We start from the raw sequence: 24,806 nt of genomic DNA, 5'->3' as shown, positions 1-24,806 counted from the left end.
TTGCATTATCTTTGATATAAATCAAACTACAAATATTAAAATGAATTGCAAATTCTGTAATAGAAGATCGTAAAACAATCTTTTTTAAGTATCTCCCATTAATAATTTAATTCCAATTATATCACTCAGAAAACTCAAGAAGGAGAGTGCTAACTTATTTCCATTTGCCTTTTTCCCCTACAAATAAGCACAACAGCACAATATGTATTTGTGTGAGAGTGCATGTGCATATGGGTGCACGCCTATAAGACAAAACAAATCTTAGCACTTTCATGTTAAACCCCTACAGACACCTGAGGTTTTTATGTTTCAGAAACTAACAAATGCAGATTACACGTCTGCTATGCATTTCCTTCTGTGGCAGCTTGAGAAATAAACACATTGAAAGAAATATTAAGCAACTTCATGAACTGAATTTTGCCTACATTAAAAAATTATGCAGTTGGCATTCATTGTTCTGCCTTTTTTTTTTTAAGAATACTGATCCCAACACTTTAAATTTTACTATATATGTAATATCTTTTTGAAGACTTTGTGTGCCCTTTAATGAATTTATATTAAATATTTAATACTGTTTAGGGCATATCCACTACTACCAAAAACAGTTATATTCCCAGCAGTCCCACTGTTTCAGGCAGAGGGCTTGATTGATCCTCCTAGCCTGAATTGAGTAGAATGAAAAGAAGCAGTTGGAAAATAGCTGCAATCATTTAATGCAGATGACCTCTGACAGGCTCACAGCTCTTCTATCTGAACAGAAATTTGCATGGGGTCTCTGTGCAGAGGAACAATGTAACCTAAATGGTAGACAATCTTTATTCTAATGAAGTGGGTGTCAAGGTCAATGTAAAACTGCAATGATAAATGGTGCACCACTAGGCAAGAGAAGTTGCATAGGCATTGTAGTGCTTTCACATTAATTGAAGGCTGAAATGCACCGAGTGAAAGCATAAGACTCTCTTTTCACCATAATGTGTTAATGCACAAATGTTTAAATGTTTTATTCAAGCCCCTAGCCTGTTGGCACAAATCTTATTGCAAACAAAAATACAATAGTTGGCCAATAACCAGAAAAATAGAACTTTTTATTAGCTTGCCTTATTTCTTGAATCCCTAACAACTTCCACAATCTACTCAGAGTACCAAAAGAATAACAAGTCTCCAGACACCTAATGTAATTCCCATGATCCTTTTTCTATTTAGGATATCTGTCTTTAATTAGTTCCAAACAAGCAAGCCTTTAGACAAGTCTTCATTAGATACCATTCCCAATGAACTAACTGTGAGAAGAAAAGTCATGCTTCAATATTATTATTTCCAAGATTCCAAGTTTTCTTTTAGTATATAGTTAACATCTCCAGGTGCCTTTTGTTCTCTCAAAGAATTAGACCAGTAAAACTGGGTTTTGTAATGCAAAGAGTTGTGTGCCTAGAGTGGGGACTAAACTACAATCTGTTATTGTGGCTTTGTCAAAACTGCAATACAACTATAATTATAGTACTTCATCAGTCGATCAAGCAATTTGTGGAAGGCAGTACATTTTGTCTTATAAAAATGAGGAGGACAGTAAGCTGCTTTTTAAAATCCTGAACTGCTTAAGCTTGTTAAGGGTATATTGTTTGCTAATACACTCATTAGCAGCCAGGCATTTTAACTTCATCAATTAAACAGGAAATGGTGTTGCACCATTAGTTTCACAAAATGCTAAAAAACAGATAGCAGTCTACAGTTAAGAATTTTAGAAATTCTATTTTAACCTGCAAACTGCATTATACATTTCAAATCATTTTTATGCAGCGACATATACATGGGGAGTGTGTGGGTCTGTCTGTGCATGAACGTAGGTGGTGAAAGCCCTGCAGATAGTTGTGAAGCTAATTATATATATACACACACATACACCCACTTAAAATTTCCTAAGTCCCCTAAGGATTGCTGCTGAAGCACAACGTCATGTCTTGACACCGATGAACATTTACTCATCTGAGTAATCCCAAGCATAACAGAAGTTTATTCCTGTGAACTACTAACAGCTCTCCTGGATAACTAACAGGTTCACAGTATGGATGACAATTTTTGAGTATTTATCAGCCTTTATAGTGTTAGGCTCTTCTGTGTAAATAGGCATTGACAATATGATTAGAGATACTAGACAAGGAGCTATAGTTTGTTATTAAAGAGGATCTGCAGTGCTTTCAGTTTCTGGGGATCTGTGAGTGGCACATACTATACAACGCCATTTCTATTTTACAACTCGCTTGAGCAAGGGAATTTTCCATATGGAAATCAGTCTTCAGGATATTGCAATTCAGAGAATAAACTCCGCTGGAGTGTCTGGGGGGGGGGGGGGGGGGCGGAGGATGGGAGAATTGTAGTGTAAAGGAAAAAAAAAATCCAACCCCAAAAAAACCCCACGTTAGTGATGAAACTGTTTAAAAAACTGTACAGCTTCATCTGTGTGTGATTTGTCAGGTCTGAAGCTTTGACGTGCCCAAGGGGCAGACCCCAGCGGGGCGCAGGCTGCAGAGCTAAATAGCTGTGAAAGAAGTCTTAATGTAGGATGGAATTCAAACTAACCTTGACATGACCTCGGGAAAAATATGCAAAAAGTAAAATGAATGCACTCTGCAAGATACATCCTAATTTTGTGGCCGAGCTGGTTAGTTTCACAAACATAACTGGGACTTTAAAAGCAAAATAAAATGCGAGGAAAAAGGGGAAACTTCGGAATTCAGAGTAAAAACTCAAGCAGGCATGGGGTGTTGCTGTGGAGGCATATGAATCATTTGGAAACAATCCAAATAAAAACCAACACCGAACAATATTGTTGTCAGCTTGTCTATTCAGGAAAATTGTTTTTTTAGGTTGAATATAAATGACACAAAGCCAAGATTACATCATTGCATTACAAAGTCTGTTGTGGCTTTTAGCCGAACAAGCCCCATGGATCTACTGGCTGATGGCAGTAATTCAGTAAGAAGTTTAAAAGGCTTGGTTGTTTTGGGTTTTTTTCTTTTTTTTTTGAGCCTTGTTACTCTAAATATAGCAGAATTTTTCTCAAATATTGATTATTTAATTTTTTAAAAACCACATCCCTAAGTTTGTTCTGCAAGCTTACTACTTTATACAAACAATAAAAATTTGAGTGGGTGTATTAAGCCTTGATTTGGCTTTATTATGCATTTGGTCCGTCTTGCACAGTGTTCAGTTAAGCAGGAAGACATCCACCTTAATACAGCAGCCAAGAACTGGCTTACTCACTAGATATATGGAAATTGTAATTGAGTGTCAACTTGCGTTGTAATTCAATCCCATTACCTTCAGAATGCAATTTTGTAGCCATACCAGTTATTTACTATACTATTAACCAGTTTTTAAACATAATTAAATTCTGAGAACACATAGCCAAAATACAGTCTTTTCAATTCATATGGCAAGGGTAATCCAGCACCAGGTGCATAAGAGCGCACTAAATCCGAGCAGGCCACCCACCTACAATTAAAGGCAAAGCCTGGCAGGTATGTTAGAACATGGTGCCACTGCACAGGTTATGGTGCACTTCAGGTAAAGCCACAGAGTTGGTACACTTAATGTTTAACAACCCATCAATCTTGTAAAACTATGTGTTTTGCTGGGATCTTTGGCTGCTTTATGAAGGAATTTCTGAGACTGGTCTTGAACTGATTGCAACAATGCTGTTGGTTTTGAGTTTGTTTTCATATCTTGCACCAGAGGCGGGACTTCTGGTATAGACAAATACAGATGCAACCAACAGACATGCTTAACATATTAGACATCGATTTAGCTAAATTTACATGTATGTAGTTGCCTGGATAATTAATATCATTTTTTTTAAATGGTGTTCTTTAGAAATTAATAGCTACTATACTGTTGTGTTAATGCTCAGGTATAGTTTTTTGAGGGAAAAAAATCCCCACAGAGTAAGGGAGATTCCAAAACACTGGTGTATTACTACAGTCAGTCCATCATTGAGCAGAAAATGCAATTGAAGAAGGAGAAAAAGATTGGCCTGGAAACAAAACAGGTGTAGTTGTAGCTCCATCCTTGCCTGGATATTCTTGAAATCTCATACTGATGCACTTTTACATTTGCATTTTTACAAACTAAAATACAACATTGTAAGATTATGGAGATTTTTTTTGAGATATTCAAAGAAAATCATTTATAACCTGTTATCCTCTCTTCTGCTAAGCTCTGCCTGCTGTTGCAGTATGCATGAAACACAAAATTGGAACTCCTCTAGAAAAAGATTTAATTCCAAATGCACCTACTATTGTCAGGCTGTACGTTACATGCATCATTCTGTTTTGAAATGGATGTTCTTGTGCATTTATCTTTCACAGACTGGCTCTTCTGAAGTCCTTATTCCATTGTTACCCTGCTAGATTGCTAATGGTGATCAGTAATATCCTTCCATGGGAGAAGCTTGACTGAAAATCTACAAATAAATTATTCACTCTTCCAGCAACACCACTGGGATGTGTTTGGGGTAGAATATCTCTGGATCCTCATCTTCTTACCTATTTGCTATATTTTTTGATGGGAGAAGAGGATTCCTGCTGGAAAAACATCCAAATGGAAATTGAAGCTCCTCAGATCAACAGAGGCAGAACTCAGTCTCCAGCAAGGCACAGCTAATTCCACAAAGATCAGTACACACACTGCTTCAGGCACAGTGGCTTTAGTAATGCAAATAACTAGACCTTGTCAACTGTGAGAAAAGAAAGTCATCCATGGCCTGTGACAACAGCCCTACAGCCCTCACAGGCTGGTGAGCGACCCAAAGTCAAGGTCAGAAAAATTCTGCATCTGGCTTGTTCAGTCTCCAACCTCAGAACATGTGGATCTCAGTTTCCACTATCTGTATTATCTAGAGTACCAATGTGATTTTTAAAGTAATTGAACTTTTTCCTACACAACAGAACTTACACCTGTTTGACTGCCCATCCAAGTGATGATTGGAAAGGGTGCTGACAGCAGATTTCTCCATTTGCCCTATAGTTGCAATGAAAAATGTTATTTTTATTTTAAATGTACATCCTGTACTGTATTAAATACAGCGAAAGCTATAGCTTTTACAATGTGCTATTTGACTTTTTCCTTACAATGTCCCTTGCGTTGTGTCAAAGCTGGGACATGCACCAGGTCCATGGGAAGTGCTAAAAGATCTCCACTATCTAAAACAATGGCACATGCTGCAATTCCTCTTCCAGCAATACCATTACAGCGACATCAAAACTATTGCGAAACACATTAAAAGGTAGGTCATAGTTAACTGCTTATGCTCATCTGCAGACAGCCATACTCTGAAACTTTCAAGAGACACAGCAAATAACAGTGATTCTCTTTGCCAGTACACATTAATGTTACTAAAACAAAAGGAGAAATTTGGCACCCTACACCCCCAACCTTATCAGTATTTACAACGAAATAATCTCATTTTAGAAGAATTTTATAAATTGTTAAGAACTCAGTATTTCATTTCTAATATTATTCTAAGAAAAAACATAGTTCTTTTATACAAAAGAAAAAATATTCTCAATTTGGAATGTTATTTTTATGATCAAATACAAACTGCTCTCAAGAGCAAATATATAACAGAACTGCTGACACAGCCTAAAGTATGGCTGTGTGAATGCTACAGAAAAAAGCTATTTCAGATAACATTTTTAGCAATAGGAGAAGTCCAACTTTGTTTAAACCTGAACTTTTTTTTTTAACAATATCAAGTAATGTTAACAGCATGCTGAAAATGTTAAGGCTAAGTGTACAGTGTCAAAATAGATTGAATCTCTCTGAAAACTGGAAATTCAAGCTTTTTAAACATAATCCAGATGTTTGGCTTTTAATCATATTTCAAGAAAGAGGAAACTTATGCAATACAAAATTCATACATGCATATTTCATTAGTGTCTTTCCTATCACTGAATTAAAAATTTCTAACATATGTTTTCCTCAAACAGATAGTGTTTTAAATTAGAAGAGTTGGCAAGAAGTTGTACACCTCACAAATGTCACTGGAGTATTTTAAGTTAAATAAAATATTTCATTTTTTATGTTATTAACAGCTTTGATAGCAAATGCAATAGCAATGATCATTTTTGGCCTTATCAATAGGAAGTTCAATAGTCCCTGAAAAAAACTAAGCATATAAAGATGACTGAGCAGCAAGAACTAAGGACTAGACCTTTTCAGAATACCTGAGACTGATAACGCCGTGACAGACCTGGGAGTATTTAACACAGATGCTTTCCATCTTCGTCATTGGTGATCAAAACAGGACAATGCTATGTTTCTTCAGCAAAAACTAGACAATCCTGAAGGTGATAGAACTTTTTCCAAGATCTATTTCAACTCTAGAACATTAACAACACCACTACATTTGCTGAATAATATTAAAAGGACTATATCACAGCGGCCATTGTTTCTAAAAGCTAATATAAATGATAAATTGTACAAATTTTTTAACCTCCAGTCTTAGAAAATTAGACTCTCAGTTCATTTGTAAAAATGGAGTCTCTGAATGTAATAATATTTTAATATTTTAAATAATTTAAGACAGACAAAACTGAAGCTATAAATATGAGAGGAACTATCACACATATAATGGGAAAAGGGAAAAAGACAAATTCTACCTCTGGCTACCTGCAGAGGCATTGGGCCCGCTCTCTTAGACCCCTGTATCTTCCAAGGAGCATGTGAAGTGTGCTTGTACACCATCACAAGCAGAAATTTGCTGCTGTTATACTGTGATGTGACTATGGACTTCAAGTCTGTGCAGGAATGTTGGAAACTAAATGCAGGACATGCTGAAAGCGTCTCTCTGCATCTCCAGCAGCTGCTGGGCCTAGGAGAGACACTTTGCCTCTTTCAAAGGGCCACCAGCAAAGGTATACCTAATGCAGCCTTTTACAGGCCCAAGCTTGCTATGTTCAATGAACTGCAGTCTTGCACCAGTCATGTGAGATAGAGAAATATTATTTTTGATTTAAAATGGGAAACTGAGGTACAGATGGACACCATGTACAGCCCCAGGAAGAGAAGGTCTCTGATGTGGGAACACAAGTCTTCCAATAGTCAGCCCACTATTCTGTCCAAGACAATATGTTTTTTGAGCTCAGAACTACTTAACACTCTATTTCACACTAGACTAAAAAGAACAAAAATAGATATAGCACGTACAGTATCATTTATTCACTGCAGAAAATAGATCTACACATTGTTACATTCTCAATGATATTTAGGAACTAACACTAATAGTTACCTTTAAAAGAGTATGAGAATGCAGTGACACTGAACTCATTTTGTGACTGAACAACTATCAAGACAGAAATAAAAGAGATTTTCCCTCTGTTTCTTTCTATTTCCATCATTTCAGGTGTCTGTTCTCAAGGATTTATGGTGCTGTTATACATGAACTCTGCTATTTGTTGGCATGATGAAAGCTGAAATCTTCTTATCTCTAATGGCATTCTGCCAAAATATTCTCTGACGAAACTTGGGTTGATTCACAGATCTGAAGTTCAAAACTTCTCATAATCTAGCCTCCCCACTTGTATAAAATGCACCCTAATCTTATCATCTCTACCTATATTAAGCTGTCGGATTTCTGGCTTGGAGAAAATATTTTGTTATTGCATCTGTCCCTGACTTAAAGACACAAATAATAGTAAATTCACAGAATTCCTTGGTAAAATGATAAGTAACTAGCTTTTTTCACTGTTAGAAAATGTATGCCTCACTCCTAGGTTTAATTTGTTTACTTTTAACTTCCAGATGTTTTATCTTCTTATACAGTTGCCAATAGCTTGAATGTCTGTGAAAGCATGAAGTTACTACAAGAATCAAACATGAAAACAGATGACTTGCATTGATCTTGAGTTATCTCTGTTTGATGTTTCTGGGATTACAATTTATAGAACCATAACCTAGAGAAGATGAACTAATTTTGCAGAGGCTGGTAAACTCAAATACACACATTTTGGAGATTCTTAAGGTGCTTGGTTTTTCCTAGGAAGCAAATTTTCGATAACTTGACCCTAATATAAAAGAAAAACAATGGATTTGGATTTAATTTGTGCTTATGGACAGCATTGCCTTGTACTTCCATTTTGGTATATGCTTGTTGCATTCTCCTGGTTCACTTAAAGAATGACGCTATTTGTGCTGGAAAGGCGAATAGGGGGAAGGAGAAAAAGAACATACTAGCAGGTGAAGTTGATGACAAAAAAGACCGCATTCAGAGTACAAATGCCATACTTGCTCTCATGGAACAACACCACTGAACATCAGAAATGCTAATAATCAATGACAGTTTCATGCACAACATGAGTATTTTCTACTGTGCACTATCAACTGCTCTAGATTCACTCTGGAAATTGTCAAGTTGAATGTGAAGTGGTCTTGACAGACCAAGGAACCTGCCCCTTTGTGTTTAGCACTTTGTAATGAACAGCGCAACACCCATATAGTAATAGAATCTGTCATAAGGCAATTAAAAGAAAAAATAGTTCTCTAAAGGTACAGCAACAAAACTGCAGAAATTGATTTCAGCAAAAAACCATCACAAGATCGTGATGACTTATGTTGTCCCACTGAAATGCTAATCTCTGTGCTCTAAACCAACTGATAAACTGGTAGCTATAGCATCGATACTCAAATCTATGTAACACTTGCAACATCAGTGGATATAGAGACTTGTAAGTTATTGCTATTTTAATGTCTGAATTCTACTTAAGATGAAACAGGACATGTCTTGAAAATGGGAAAAGATAGGCATATATCTGAGAGGCAAAAAAATGCTTCAAAGGACTGCAGCAGCAGGAAATACCAGGACACAAAATGAGTAGAGAAGTAATATAATACAAAGCAAATTCAGGACATTTTGAATGTACTTCAGCTATAGTGAACACTAGGGAAGACATGAACTCTTGTCTTTCTGGCATTCTCTCAAGAGATTCTGGTCCTGCTTTGTGGAAAGCCTGTTCTGGTAACCATGCACTCCACGATAGCTGCCTGGCTGCTCAAATACAAATTGAAAAGGTCTGTGGCCATTAAAAAAAGATATATGCTTACAGTAATGTGTATTGATGTCTTCAACTTTAACTGCTGACTGTTTAATAGATGTTTGTTATGGGAATAAGTGTAGGGAATTTAGTAGTCCCAAACAAAGATGGAAAAATGTAAGAAAACAAATCAGAAAGGATGATGGATAAAGAACAAGAGTCCATTGCCTACTCTGTGTTTTTCAAAAATTTTAAGGAATATGTTCTATTGAGAATATCAGCAAAATATGTGACTGATTTTTATGGTGACAGAACCTTGATCAATGATATCTGCACTTCAGTGACATTAATAAAGTGGTCTCACTTCAAGGTTTAAGTGGCTGTATTTCCTATCTTAACAATAATTTTATAATTACTAACAATTCTAAAAAGAAAAAAAGTACCTGTTGTTGAATACTCCACATTCTTAACAGTACGACATTACCTTTTTATTCAAATCTATGTCTAAGTCAACTATTTTAGGCCATTTTGTTTGCTATTTTGCTAGAGGTATAATATGTTGCTATAGAACTATAGAGGTATAATATGTTGCTATAGAAAGTCCAAAGAAATGGAAGTAATGAATACATATTTTAGAACAGGCCATAGAGCTTTTATACCTTAAATTACTACACTAGCACTGCATTAAGCCTATTAAAATTAACTTTTACAGCTCATTGGTGACTGGCATTTGGTACTGATGTTTGAAGAATTGCCATTGTATTGATTTTATTCTATGCTTCTTTAATAAAGAGTGAAAGCAATGGAAGAAGCAGGATTTAACTGTCCTTTGGTAAAACTCTTAAGCTCTTAAAAAAAAAGTTCAAATATTTAAACCATGCAAAATCTTTAGGTACATTATATTTGTTTTCAATTTTCCAACATTTCATAGGCCTGAAAAAGTCCCACTAGTATGAATACATTTACACTTGATTGATACCACAAAAAAGACCACATTCAGAGTACAAATGTCACATTTGCTCTCATGGAATAACACCTCTGAACATCAGAAATCCTAATAAACATTACTGTAGACCCTTCTCAGGACATGAGTGCACATGCTGACATCACAGTGTAGTAAGCCACCTGCTGGCCAAATCAGCCAATTAGCAATTTTAATCTAATAATTAGAGGATCATACAAAGAAGAGATAAACATAAAAGAATAAACCTCCTAACTAAACCCCACCAACTAAAGACTATTGGAACTAATGTAAATGTATATATAAAAGGGAGTGATCCTTCATCTTATTTTAGGTTTTCCAAATAAGTCTGGATACGAATTGATGAAATAAAGTTCTCTTGTGTTAAAAACACAAAGTAGCTATGTTCTTAGGCTTTTACACACCACTTTATAAAGTAAGGTTCCATGGCAGGTCATCTTCCACACTATACCAGTCAGCTCCTCAGGAATGACTAGAGGAGACTCTGGATATGAAAATCCTAAACAATTTGCAAGCAGCTTCCCTGGGAATACAGGCTAAACAAAAACATGTTGGCTGACATCACTCCTTAGAAGGATGTAGGAATTAAGCCTACTGTGCCCATGGGTCTGGATCCAAATACAACCATACAAAGCAAGGACTGACCACACAGTGCCTTCAGACTCACAGAAGCAGGGCATATGAAATATAAGGACTGACAAATTGCAGAAGTGCCTGAACAGATGAATTATTTTTAGAATTTCAGCAAGATCCTCAACTTCTGGATGACCTGACAACTAGAGATCAAAACATGGGAAAGTGCCTGGTTTTGAGATTTACTCAATCAGAATCTGCTAGAGTTAAAATCTGCAGCAAGAGGATAGCAAATTCTGGCCATGGCAGGTTCAGTCAGCAAGTTAAAAGACATAGCTACAAAAAGAATTCAAAGATGCAGCAGCTTCTCAAGAACCTGGAAAATGGACCTTATGCTCCTGAATGGAAGAATTTAGAGAGCACAAGAGTGCAAGGCAGAATGTGTGTGACTGGAAAAAGTGTGTGTTCTGTGCTATTTTTAGCCTTATGAAACCATAAACATAAATATAAAAGCCTTTCCTCATGAGACCTCATCATTAAATTCACAAAAATATCATATGTATGATCCAAATGGTCTATGATGATTTTAATGAAACCAAAAGCCTGAAGCATCGGATCTCCCATCACTCTGGGTCTCCCTGTTTGGACAGTGGAGAGTTGTTCATGACACATGTGGGCACTAATAAACATAACAGTTTTTGAATGGTGTGCAAGTTATTATAGGAGTATATTTCTAGCGACTGACTTGAAGGGAAGGAAACGGGGAAATGGTAGAAGATTAATATTCTGGCATGAATTCACTCGGGTAAAATACAGGAAACATTTTTCCTCACTATTTAAACATACAGGGGCAAATCAGAATGTTTTAGCTACCATTAGAGCATACCTCAGTACTAAAGGCAAGATTTCCTACCATGGCAGCAAAAAGCATTGTCTATGGAAATGGTTAGTTCACAAAGAGAATACCCTGTTCTTCAGTCAAGATACAGCTTGTGGCAGGCTTGGCTTTTAGAAGAGATGCAAAAAACTCCTGCCACATACCCCACAAAACAGGCAATGCTTGCCACTGCTTGTTGCAATTGGACAGCAATATTCAACGTCTCTTTTAATCTGGCTTCAAACAGGAAGGACTGAATTTAATTAATATGAACCAAACATAAATGTTTCCATGAAATGCACATTTTATTGCTCAATATTTAATACACTGAGTAACTTTGAAATGTGCCGAGAAGAGTAAAGTTCACTTATTTAGCATTTGTGCTGTTAGACAAAATACATACGTACATATATATATCTATGCACAACTGAGCTAAATGAAAACACGCTTCTTTAAATAGCTATATTCTCCTCTCTTTGCATCTAAATGCTAAATTCCTGAATATGTTAATCTGATTTTATGGAGGACTGAGTATTGATCATTGATTTGTAGAGATAAATTCAGCACTGGAATTAGAAGATAAAAACAGGTAGGATGTGGGTCTGTCTGTAGCTGAAGGCAGCTGGTGGTGTCTTAAAGGTGAGCTATTGCCACCAGGTAACTCATGGGGAATTACTTATGGAAGACAAGTGAAATGTGCATGAGAAGGAAAAAATTAGGCTGTTACTTCTAGGCAAGACAGAAATTTCTAGTTTCACTGATTTTAGAAATCTGAGCTCTCTGAGGGTCTCAGCTGGAAGGAATCCACTGTAATTCCAACTTACTCCACGCTCATTCACTACTTCTGCTATGGTGCCAGGAAAAATCATAGAGGAATTGCTACAGGAGCTCTGTATCATCAGGAGATTCTCCTAATGCCCAGTTCCTTCAAATAATTGTACTATTAAATGACTGGTATCTTGCTGCATTGCCCACCCCTCTTCTCCTCTCTCCCCCTCCTCTTTTTTATTTTCTCTTGGCCATTAACCTCTTTTATTCATCACTTTGTATTGACCATGGCAAAAATCCATAGGCTTTTGCCAAGTGTGTAAAAAATTTGTAAAAGTGTTCATTTCTGTTACAGACAGAATCATCTGCCAACTGTTCTGCCTGTTTTCCCGGGGTACTCCTAGTTTCTCCTGGCCAGCAGCAAAACCCTTCAAAAACCAACATATGGCCCCATAAATGACTCACATTCTTTCATGTTTTCTGCATTTAGATTAATATTCCTGTCCAGGTTTCCATTTAAGGGTTGTCAATGGATTGCCTCCTCTTCGACATTTCTGTTTCCTATGCTTAGACTGACATCAGATACTCACTACAGGAAGGGTGTCAGGTCCATGTTACACTGAGCTTCTAGGGAGCTAGAAGCTCAGAATGATGAGCACAAAAGCCTACAGATACCTGACAAAATACACAACAGAACGACTCCGCTGTTCTTTCAGATCACTGTTCCAAAACATATTTTTGACACCATGGTGAGTACTGTTGCCCTGAAAAAAAAAAGTAAAATATCCCATGGTTTTGGCATTTTGTGCAGGTATTTTGGAATCAGTTTATACCACGATTTTCTGACCAATAGTAAATGTTTTATCCATTACATTCTGCGGGGCTAGGGTCTTTGCTTTGCCACATCGCATTTTCCAGCAGTTTTACTAGGCTAACGGAATTCCCTTTTGCTTTTCTCTAGGGTGATTTGGGGAATTTTCAATTCTACATTTAAGTGCTCATCTGCAGATATGCTATATTTGGCTAGAATGCCAGGGAGCAATCACAGTGACTTTCCTGTTTCTTTCAGGTACTGCTTTGATTATTGTCTTTCAATTGAAACCAGAGCTTGGGTGAGTAGAATTCTTCTAAAACAACTGTAGTAAACTTTAAGAGATGGCATCTCTTATTTCCATGGTTGTTTGTTGATTGACTGCACTTATTCACTGGTTTCATCATGATTTCATTGCCCATCTGCAGTGCTTGGTTGCATCTTTCCAGTCTAATTTTGCTCCTTATCAGTGTTGCTCTGCAGCTGACTCTATAATCCAGCTGGTATCAAATTAGTCATTGATCTAATAGCATAGTTGCAAATATAGCAATTGAATGCCTGGCAGCCTTCTGCATTGCTAGAACACTGAGAATCTTTAGATTTGCTTAAGCCACATTGCTGATATCTACTTCTTCATTAAAACCTTAAATTGTCAATGGTTTCAGACAATATATTATAATTTCAAAGGTAACTGTGATATTCAATCTGGCTGCCTGCCTCTTTTTTGTCAAGAACATTTCTATTCCTACTTTTTCTGCTGCCTGTTACACTACATATGTTGCACTGAAAAGCCAACATTTTCAGCCAGCCTGCATCTGCCCTGCTTCATGGGTTCTTTCAACTTACATCTATGTGTGTGCTCTGCTCTTTCTATTCTGGCACTTCTCCTGATAGTTCTCCCACTGTTTGGAGACATATATTAGATTGGTTTTACCTTAATGTCTTCCCTCTGAATAAGAACTGTGTATGTCACAAGTGATCCTGGCAAAGAGATACAATTAAGAAATGTTTCATGTCTACAGTTACACAGGGTTGCTCTAGTTCCTGGCACCTTACCATATCCTCATTTTTTGTTTCTGGTTTTGGTTAAGAAAACTTTCTATAGCTTTTAATTTACTTTTCATTATTTGTACCCCTCTGACCAGTTCTTCTTAGAGGCTAAAAATTACATATTCTTGCTGAAAAATCAAAATAATAGCAATGAAATTTTTTAGGCAACAAAATGGGATCGCATGACTGTCCACTTCTGACCTCTGATGGCATTTAATTGATCTTTCAACACATGACAACAAGCTTAGAGTTCTTAGGAATTATTGTTCTTCCACATACATCTTCTTTGTGTCTGGAGGAAGGCCATCAAAAAATAAGCATGTTAGTCTCAATTCATGTTCAGCTTTAAAAAGTTACCACCAGAAAAATTATATATCCATAGTGGCCTATTTCTGGGAAAAAGCAATGGGTAAAGCAGAGATAATCAAACTCCAGTGCAATGTCTGTCAAAATCTAAATGTATCACAAATAAGTTTCAAACTGGAGTATTGCATAAACATTATACAGTGGTACAAAAAATACCCTCTTTTTTGTGATACCAGAATGAGTGAGTGGCAAATTTAGAGTCTGATCTTCATAGCCTCTTTATCCAATCACAGGAGAAACAGGTAAGAGAGAAAAGTGTTTTCCTGAAAATATTTCAGAGTACTTAACAAGCTTCTGCTCTGAATTACCCCTTAGAGAAAACTCCTCATGACAGGGGCTGGTCTACTTTGCTCCCATGGCAGTTAAACCAGTTTTCACACATGACTCCTTGTCCCAGTGTATTACTGGGGAAATGACAACCTCTGCATAGTGTTCCCTGCAGCTTGTAACACATCTGGCACATGTCCTTCGCATCTATAATAGCACCTGTCATTCCAGAACAGGATGTGAAGGGCTCTACAGCTCTTTCCCTCCAAAAGCATCTCTTCATAGAGCCAACTTTAACATTTACAATTTCATGATCACTGGCACTCTATAGCAACCATGATTTCTGCAAAACAACATCACCCACAAGAAGTTAAGAACCACAAATATTTCACACTCGCCACAGGAGTTGGTTGCAGCCTGTCCTAAGCCTCCACTGGACCTGATGCAGCCACAACTGCAAAAATTATGAATTAAAGTACAGTGATTCCTTATTTTACTTTGTTAGAAGGAGAAATTTGGACAAAATGATGTAGCTATTTTTAGTACAATATATGAAAAGTGTATACACACAAAGTAAAAATACCACCCAACCTTAAGTATGTAAAAAGGTTTCAAATATATACACATAAATAATTTATATTGATATTTTACATATTTTCAATATATAAATACAGTCTATCATATATATTTATAAAAATAAAAAGACAATACATATACAAATAAAAATTCAGGAGATTATAAACTGATACACTTCACAGGAACTTATTTTTTATCATTTAGACATAAATTCATTGTATATATTGCCACTGAAAGTTTATGGAGATTTAGTGAATTTGGGTTTCATATAGAAAATCTGCCAAAAAACTATTCTATGGTCTTTTTTTTGTTTATTTTTATGAAAGAAATATTACAGTATTGATTACTTTTGAGGTATACTGATGAGGAGTAATTTGGGAAGAAAATAGTAGTTCCTGTATTATCTTTATGAAGCAAAACATCACAGATAAACCATGTAGTTCCTATGAGTTTAAAATAATTTCTATTTTCCCCTGGACTATGATGTGGAAAAATAGGGAAGTGCATTAAAAATTGGCAACTAACTTGAGGAATAGAATAATAATACTATTGCCACCTATAATTTTTGCTCATTATATTTTTATCTTCACTGCTTTAAAACAGATAGATACACCAAGCTGCTAAAAAAATCAGTATCATGTCAACACAGAGCTTCAAAAATCATGTTGTCATTGTGTTATTAACATTCCTCATTTTATCTTATTTAAATATATTAACTGGAGAGACCAGGGGAAGGCAGCTTTAAAGTCTCACTGCTTAGGACCTTATCTAGCTATTTTATAGCAGCAAGGGCACAAACACAGAGCATGTGGAGTTGACTAAGATGCTTGACGTGATGACTGTAAATTGTCCATGTTTTGCAGCTGTAGTAAGGAATGGTGATGACAGCTATGTGGTACACATTTACTTTTGTTTGAAGTCAAATGCCTCTTTCATTCTAGACACACTGCTTTAATCTCCAAAAAGCTGCGCTGGTTTTTGCTACAAGCTCAGTAAATACTGCATTGCTACAATGTGAAGTTCATCGTCAACATCATGCTGGGAAGCAGTAGGAGAAACCCACTTATTCTTAGGAAATGCATGAAGCCACTTCTTGCAAAAATCTGGAAGTCTAGTCTGTAGAAATTACAACACTGTCTTCAAAAATGCATGTTTGCATTTGAAAAATATTGTGAAAGCAACCAAGAAAATGTAAAAATATTTTTCACATTCTTTTTGTATTCATTTTCTATATATTTTAATTCTGTAGATGTGGCAATGAATATTTTCCTATTGCAAGTATATAAGACAATAAAACTTAACATTTCTCTGCTTTAAGTAAGAATTTTCCCAACAATATTTATATTTTCTGCTTTGAAAAATACAAAATTTGCCAGAATTAGCAAGGAATTTAATCCTGTTACATGAACATATGAACCACTGAAAAATGAACTAGTTGTTATAGGATGGGTCACAAAGGAATTATTACTCTGTTCCCCAGTGCAACTGAAGTGAAAATACTTGTGCAGAAAAATGTAACCAATTTCATCACCCCTTGTAATGAGAGAGTGGGAAACTTTGCTGTGTCAGGTCCTGAACTCATTTAGTTAACACTGTAATAGCAGTCAGACTTTTACTGCTATTTGGTATATCCTGCATTTTTGAGACTTCTCATACAAACCATGATTTTCCTACCTAGTGGAGAAAGTCATAGAGGTTCTTAATCTGCTGGGGGAAAAAAAAAATCCAGCCTAGCACATGAAAATTACTGAACTTTGTGAAGAACAGTAACTGAAGCCAGTTCTGTGCCAAGTCATTTTAAAATACATGACAGTTAAAAACATACTACAGTGTAAGAAACAAAGATTAACTTCCACTGAGACATGTATCAATTCATGTATGTAGACATAAGTACAGACATACTATTACCTAAGTAATAGACATGCTATTGTTCGTGAGTATCTCTATCTTAGCAGATATTTTGCAGATAAAACTTTGTCAGATGAAATAAAAGCTTTCACTTTAGGACATAACTGCTAATAGAATTAAAGTAATTTTTCATAAAGGCGGTGATTTTTGCAAGGTAGCCTAAAAGTTGATTAGCAAACTATAATGACTATTCTGATTGCAATTAAAAAGCCCTTCCAAATGGGTCAACACACCTAAGTGCTATCTGCAGTAATTTAGATTTTAACATCATGGTTATTACTTATTATCAGGCTGCACAATGAGATATTGATTACTTTTAACCTTTAGAGCTCAGAATTCAGGGAAAGTCAAGGCACTAGCACAGCCTACCTTTCCTGTCTAGTAAACTTATGGCCTTTAGTGGAATTCTAATGATTCCTATTGGCAAGGCCAAACTGAAATTAGTTTATTCTTTTGGCTCATGCAGAAATGATGACATGCCTAAAATTACTGCATGCATAGCAGATTTGTAGTTACTCCCTACAAGGGTCTCAATCCTGACATGTGCTGAGAGCTTCCTCTAAACTGACAACCATCATTTTCTTCTGACTAAAACTGACTATTTTAGCAATTCCATGCAGGCACTGATGGGTTACCAGACAGACAGAAAGCATCCTGGACTGTGCAGAATATGCAGCTTAGGAGCAAATAACTTCACATTTTATAGTTTATAACCAATCCCCTAAGCATATTGTCCAAATATATCACTCTGCAGGCTGTTAATCTTTTAATAAGTTTTCTTTGTATGAAAAATCTACTTGAAATAAAGACTGAACTGCAATGCAGCTTCAGAAGGTACGTGGAACTTGCTTTAAATGGAACAAAGTAATCCAATTAAACTAATCTGGTTTACAAGTTAAAATGATACTAAGAACATTAATTGATCTTTATAGGCTGCTGCTATTTGAGCCGTCTCTCTGTTTGTGCAGCATTTGGAACCGCTTTGCACATTTGTATCCTCTAACAGCTGAGAACTCAGGCCCCCAGTTCAGGAGAATTATGGGCAAGAGAAACATATAACTCTTATGTGTTAGATTAATTTGCAGAACACTTGGCATTTCATTGCCAAGTAGTCAAATTGTTCCAAGTTGTTCCGGAAGGTTGTTATTAATAGTATGTTTTCTGAGGAAAGTTCTGTCTACTTTTGGAACTGCATTTCTGTTGCCAAGGAAACTCCTTGAAGCACAGCATTCTAGGAGCACACTGCTGCTTTTGTTTGCCAGTATCCTATTCATATCATCTAAGTAAGCACTTTACATACTTTAGCCTCCAGTTTCAAATGTTGAAGTCTTTATGTATTTATATTACCACGTTAAATATAGTTTGTGCTTCTTTTTAAACTCAGGGACTCTTGCAAGATTATTTTAACAGTTGTTTAAAAAACAGTTTTTTGTGTTTTTTTTTTTTTTCACAAGTTTGCAATAAATTAGTTTTAATTTGAATAATAGCTCCATAGGTTATAGCACTAGTCCTTAAGTGTTAATTATCTTTTCACTCTGAAATTAATGTAGTCATTTCCTACTGACTCCTCTACACCATTATTGAAGTGCTGAGGAAAACATGTCATTGAGTTCTGAGCCAGAACTGTTGTTGTGATTAATCCTGGTCACATGGCCAATCTCTGCCAAAAGGAGATCACTGAAAAAAGGTGACAAAGACAGTGATTTCCTGTCAGCAAAGAGTACGACAGGGCTGTCTAGAAGTGATGCAAATGAGGGAAACTTTCACCACGGTTTGTTTGATCCACTCCGGGCCACAGCACACTGAGCCAGCGAGAAAGGCACAATGGAGCAGCAGCACACCCAGAGGAGGAAATTAACTGCACCTTCCAAGCAGGGACAGAGCTTCCAGCAGGGAAACAAAAAATGCTGGGAGATTTTTTCGCCGTCAACTTTTTTTGAAATATATCCTTAGTTTTTGATGTGCATTTTTGTGTTATTTAATACAGTGGACCACTTCCCCTTGATGAAAGAGCTCAGCAGTTAACCTGTTCAAAAGCTGTACCAACTAAATGCTTTCAAAATCTTTGCATTACTACATATGGACCTTTTTCCATCTATCATAATCATTGCTGAAGAATTACTAGTAAAAGACTTATGGCTTATGCAGTTTGCATGAAAACCACCATACACTGCTTGTAATCAGAAAAAAAAATATTTATTTTATTTTATATTTTCAAATGCTTGGTTAATTTTGTTCTGAACATACTAACAATTTTAACAATCATACTGTACTTATTTAAATAGGGTTTTAATCTAACACAATTAAGTTTTGTAATTAATCTTCAGAGGAAAATGGAAAGAATTATCATTAACTTTTCTGCCAGTATACTCACTTCTAATCTCGACAGTTCTTGTAAATACTGATTTGGTTCATTTTTGAACATTCAAGGTACAGAATCACTCAAGTTCCTACTAAAGGGCTAATTAGCAGAGTTTAAATTCTTTGAGTTTGATCCTCCAGTAACAGCATATGAATACAGCTGAAGTCAATGCAAGTTCTGTGTACTTAGAGCTTATAAAATCAGGCACACATGCAGTAGATTAAAATGAAATAAACATGATACATTTGGCATCAAACTGAGCTGCTATAGAAGTACAAAGAAGTAAGAATCCAAAACATGGAAGTGTTCCTTTTAGTTTTTTCTTAATTAATAGATAAAGCATTAGAGGAAAAATAAACTGCCATCAATTCATTCTTTTACTGCCATTTTATCAAAGACTAGCTGATTTTCAAAATCATTAGCTAGTTTAGAGCTATAAAGCAGAAATCATTTAGGTCTATGTTCTCTTTTTTTAAAATCTACGAACTGAAATCTAGGAAGTCTAGAGAAAGTAGTATATTCATATTCAGTATTATAAAAATATGGCTATGCTGTTCCTATTATGAGAGCAAAATAAAACCTACTTAAAGAGGGATAATAGGGATCCTAGTAAAAAACTATGAAGTTCATGGAATATTAGAAAAAAAATTAGAGAGTTGACTTAAGTATATATTGCCTCTGAAAATAGATACTGTGAAAATACTATAACCATGGAAATATATTTCATTTTCCTATATGCAATATTAGCATTTATATATTGTGTTATGCTGCTTTAATGTATGCTTGCCCCTTCTGAATTACCTGTTTCATCATTGCTCCTTCCCATTCATAGACTCCTTAGGGGCAATGATTACTGTTGGTAATAGTGATACCACAGCAGGTTCCCTGGCAGGGGCTGCTTGCTGAGCTGGCTCTGAGCTGCAATTACTTGTCAGCTCAGCAACTGAGAAGAGAGATCTGTGGTTTTAGGAGAATCCAGGAAAATGCAGAGAGTGCAATTAGCACGTTCACATTTGAAGATGTAATTGATAAAGAGAAACCAGAGCAAGACCTGTGTTTTCATAACACCCCACATCATTGAGGAGCTCTGGTAATAATCGCTGCCTGGGTTTCTGTCCCTGCAGACCAGAACGGCTGCGCTCTCTGGGAAGCGCAGGCAGTGCTCATGAGCACTCGACCATCCACGACTCTCAAAAAGCCTCTGAATAAAATGGGTGTCACCACTGATCAGAAGAGAGGTTTACTAGGCTAGTTTTATAAAATTATTAATACTCTTTTTGAGGACATGATTCATTGTTACACAAATCTCTAAAATTAGGGATGGTAAAGAGCTAGAGATTTATCTGGTCTTACCTTTGCTAGTGCAGAATTGTTCCCTCAATTCCATTAGCTAATGTTATCCTTTGTCTACTTTTAAATGTCTGAAATTATCGGGCTTTCAACACTTTGAGAGGTTGCTCATTGTCGTGTTGGAGGTTTCTTGTTGTTGTTTTTTGGTTTGGGTTTTTTGGTTTTTTTTTCTTTTGAAAGAATGATCGTTCTAAATGCAATGCACTTAAGATTTTTACATTACCTGCAAATAGTCCTCCTGCTTTGTGGACGCTTCTCAGTAAACTTTTAAGCAAACTCCACATCTCTAGTTAAGGCTTTTATTCAGTCCTTAAAAATTTGCTTGCTGCTCTTACTAGAAAGGTAAATGCAGTGAATAGTCACAGCAGGAGGGCAAGGAGTCTGTTCCTACTCTTCTTCAAGTGGTTTTGTAGTGATCAAGTACCAGATAAGCAGTTTTGGGATGGGGCACAGTAGCCTGTGACCTCCTGGCAGAAATTGCAGGACAAATAAGCTGCCTGTCCTTTGGAATCACTGCTGGTTTGTCTCTGCGGCACAGGCTGCAGACTCAGCTACTCTGTCATACAAACTTTCGGAAGTTTCATGCCTATCACATTCAGAATTTCATAACATTAAGAAACTATTCCCACTTTGCATATATAGTATTAACCATTTTTCACCATATTATACTGTATATATTATTAAATTGTTGCCCTGTTTTACTCTTCTTGTCATGCACTATTATCTCAGCCTTACCATCTATAATTATTCTTAGGGGTTACATTGGGAAATAAGAGAGGAAGTATACTAAATAGTATCTAAAATACTTGAACTGGATGCTTAATCTTTGTTCCTTCTCATATTGATGGATGGATTGTTACCTTAAAATTTATGTTTATCAATTTATTTTTTTAGTATAGGACCAAAACTAGAGGTTAAATTTGTCACACTACAAGCTGGCCTTATACAGACAGGCCCTAACGACGAAAACACCTTATTTTAGACATACAAGAAAATCTTTACTCATTTCTGACATTGTTTATTTCTGAGCCTGACCAAGCCAGGTCTGTTAATGTGCGATTAAGTATGATTAAGTATTTACAGTGTTAGGAAAAAGACAATAGCAAAAATAAACAATAATTGTCAAAGCAAGAAATGGAGGCCAGTGAATGAAACTCACACCCTAAATAGTTTGGATCCAAACTATATTTGCATTTATAAACATATTTTAACTCACATGACAACCCCTTCTTACTGGGTATTTTAAATAGAATAACTAAAATAAGAAAGAATAAACTTCAAAGACACTATCAAGAAAATAGGATGCCAAAGCAAGAAAAAAATAATTGTATTTAAGAAATTATCGAATCATGCAATCATATAAGGAAGAGAACAACTTCTATTTGACCTTGAATGTACCATTTATTTGATAAGAAATAAAAAAAAGCTAGAGGGTAGTTGTTTCTTGTCATTATAGTGTTGCTGATTCTGTGGTTAGTTATTAATTTTATTTTTTATGATTCACAATCTGCTCTTTGAAATATGCCATATGCTCAAAGCAATTCAAGGATGACAACTGTCAGAATTACTCCAATAAAAATTGCCTAAATGAGGAAGATTTACTGCAGCCTGATATTTCTGTTGAAAGCCCCTCTTTGCCCCCCCACCCTTCAGACCCACAGCTCCTCAGACACACAGTGAAGCCTGAATCAATTTTAGGATCAAGTCACACATTTTGAGGAAGTTCTTACAAGTATTATCTATCTAAAAGAAATTATAAATCTTCTGGGTTAAGGTTACTATGGCAAATAAAAGAAACCATGTGTGTCTGTATGCATGCATGTACATATACACATACATATATATATATATATATATATATATACACACACACACATGTACATATATATATGCTAGAATTAGACCCTATAGCTTCTCCCTACAAGTTCAAAATCATGTTGCTCAAATCACAACCAAGTGTGAAGACTTAACATGACAATATCTACTTTATGTGTAACTAATAAAAATTAAATTGGAAGAGTCCTGAATCCTGGCAGCAGCAAACCAAAATCAAGGCAAATGTCTTTCTTTCCAGATGATGTCTGAAAGGTGGATAAAAATCCAGCTGAAAGCTCCAATCAAAACACATTTTGTTAGAAGTTCCCATTTCATTTTTTCCTTCATTTTGTTTCAGTCTATTTATTAATGCAGTTTCATTTATTTCTATTCATCTTGAAGACAAATCTTTGTCCTTCTATAGAATTACACCAAATAGAATGTGATAAAGGGAACTTTCTTGCAATTATGATGTCGGTGCAGCCTGTCAGTGCACAGGAGATGGAAATGAGGTTGGGGACAGGGAAGGGAATTCTAATAGACACCATGATACATACAATGAACGCAGCGATATCCTGTGAGAGAAAGACTTGTCAAGCTAATCAGATCTTCTATAGCTAGGTAAAGGCAGTAACCGTAGTGCTAACCTTGTAAAGATGCTGCTGCTGCTCCTCTGACATCATCAGGTCATGGCTGTCCATCACAATGGATTCCATGTCAATCAGCCAATCCCAGAGCTCCTGGTATTCTGAATCAAAGTCCAAAAGGCTGTAGATAAGGAACAAAATGTATTATGCATAAATACTGTGTAGTTGTTAAAATCTTGTATTAGAATAATATATTCTTGAAAACTCATGATGTTCCAAGTTATATTTCTAAAGAGACATTCTGTATTTATACAGTGTGGATGAAAATGAAAACTGAAATCCAATTTAATCCAGTGCCATGACCTAAATTCAGCAGCTGATGCCAAATCCTGACTACTGTTGGCATACTGCATTTGCTTCAAAAATTCTGAAATATGAATCCCCTATAGGTGTTGTTTAATTATTTTTACAGTGCTGGCTTTATATTGAGCAAATTTTGCTACAATCACCTTGATATAATTCATATGAAAATAATATTTACATCAAAAAATTACTCAATCCATTCAGCCATCCCTCTGCTGTCTATCTGCCTATCTTTGTAAATATCCTACATTTATTTTCATGGATGAGTAGCTAGCATTTCAACTTAACGCCTTAAGATAGGCTTGAGTGAATATGGTAAGCCAGTGAGAACTAAGGCCAGATACAGTATTAGACAGGTGTTCCCTACAGACATGTAAGAAACAAAGGTAAGGACAGGAAGTCAAAACAATGAATCCTTGAATAGCCAGCAATCATTAAAATTCAAAGGAGGATCACTACGGTTTTCAACAAAATAAATCATTAGAATAAGGAGCTTAAAAGGATTAATGTGATTCTCTATTGAAAGCCTAGTGAATAAGTAAAGCATAGATTCTTCTAAAACACTGTGATACAAGACAGAAAGTACATGCTGAAAAACTGCACATTCGTCAAATAGATACCTCTTAAAACGGGATCTTCAAATTTGCAAAATTGAAACTAACAAAAGCCTTGCCAGTATCAAGAAACTCCCATACTGATCAAAGAGCAGCGCATGTTCCACTAAAGCTAATTTCTCCAATTATTAAGAACTTTTTTTAGCAAATCCATTAAAAAATGAGGAGTGCTTCAACAGAGAAACAAAAAACTAAACACACTTTTAATGTCATTAGTACTACTGCAGTTTTATTTGTTATTAACTAGAGTACCACGTGCGTGGTAATTTTGAAAGCTTACAGATAAAGTTGTGACAAGTAGAACTGTCTTTGCTCAAGAAAGCAGGCAAGAGAGAAAAAAGCATTTGCTTTCCATGGTATTATTTTCAATGAATTGACAACAAAGAAAGTATTGTATAATGCACAAGCACTGATTCCTGCTTCTGAAGTAACCCTCTAGTTTAATCCACTGTACTTAGTATACTTAATAATTTATGAGGTGCACTTACTTAAAACTGCTTGCTGCCCTGAG

The 24,806-nt window shown here is 35.9% G+C and overlaps 1 protein-coding gene across 2 annotated transcripts in view; it reads right to left on the bottom strand.

Annotated features, from left to right (window-relative positions):
- Positions 1-24,806, bottom strand: part of AKAP6 (A-kinase anchoring protein 6) — a 256,747-nt gene that overhangs the window by 52,573 nt on the left and 179,368 nt on the right. For both annotated transcript variants that reach the window (XM_058807155.1, XM_058807157.1), the window contains exon 9: positions 23,379-23,499. In XM_058807155.1, the coding sequence (XP_058663138.1) occupies positions 23,379-23,499 (121 nt within the window). The remainder of the gene's footprint in view (positions 1-23,378; positions 23,500-24,806) is intronic.

The sequence above is a fragment of the Ammospiza caudacuta genome, chromosome 6 (genome assembly GCF_027887145.1).
Source record: "Ammospiza caudacuta isolate bAmmCau1 chromosome 6, bAmmCau1.pri, whole genome shotgun sequence".
Lineage (NCBI taxonomy): Eukaryota > Metazoa > Chordata > Aves > Passeriformes > Passerellidae > Ammospiza > Ammospiza caudacuta.
This window is presented reverse-complemented; position numbering and strand designations above follow the sequence as displayed.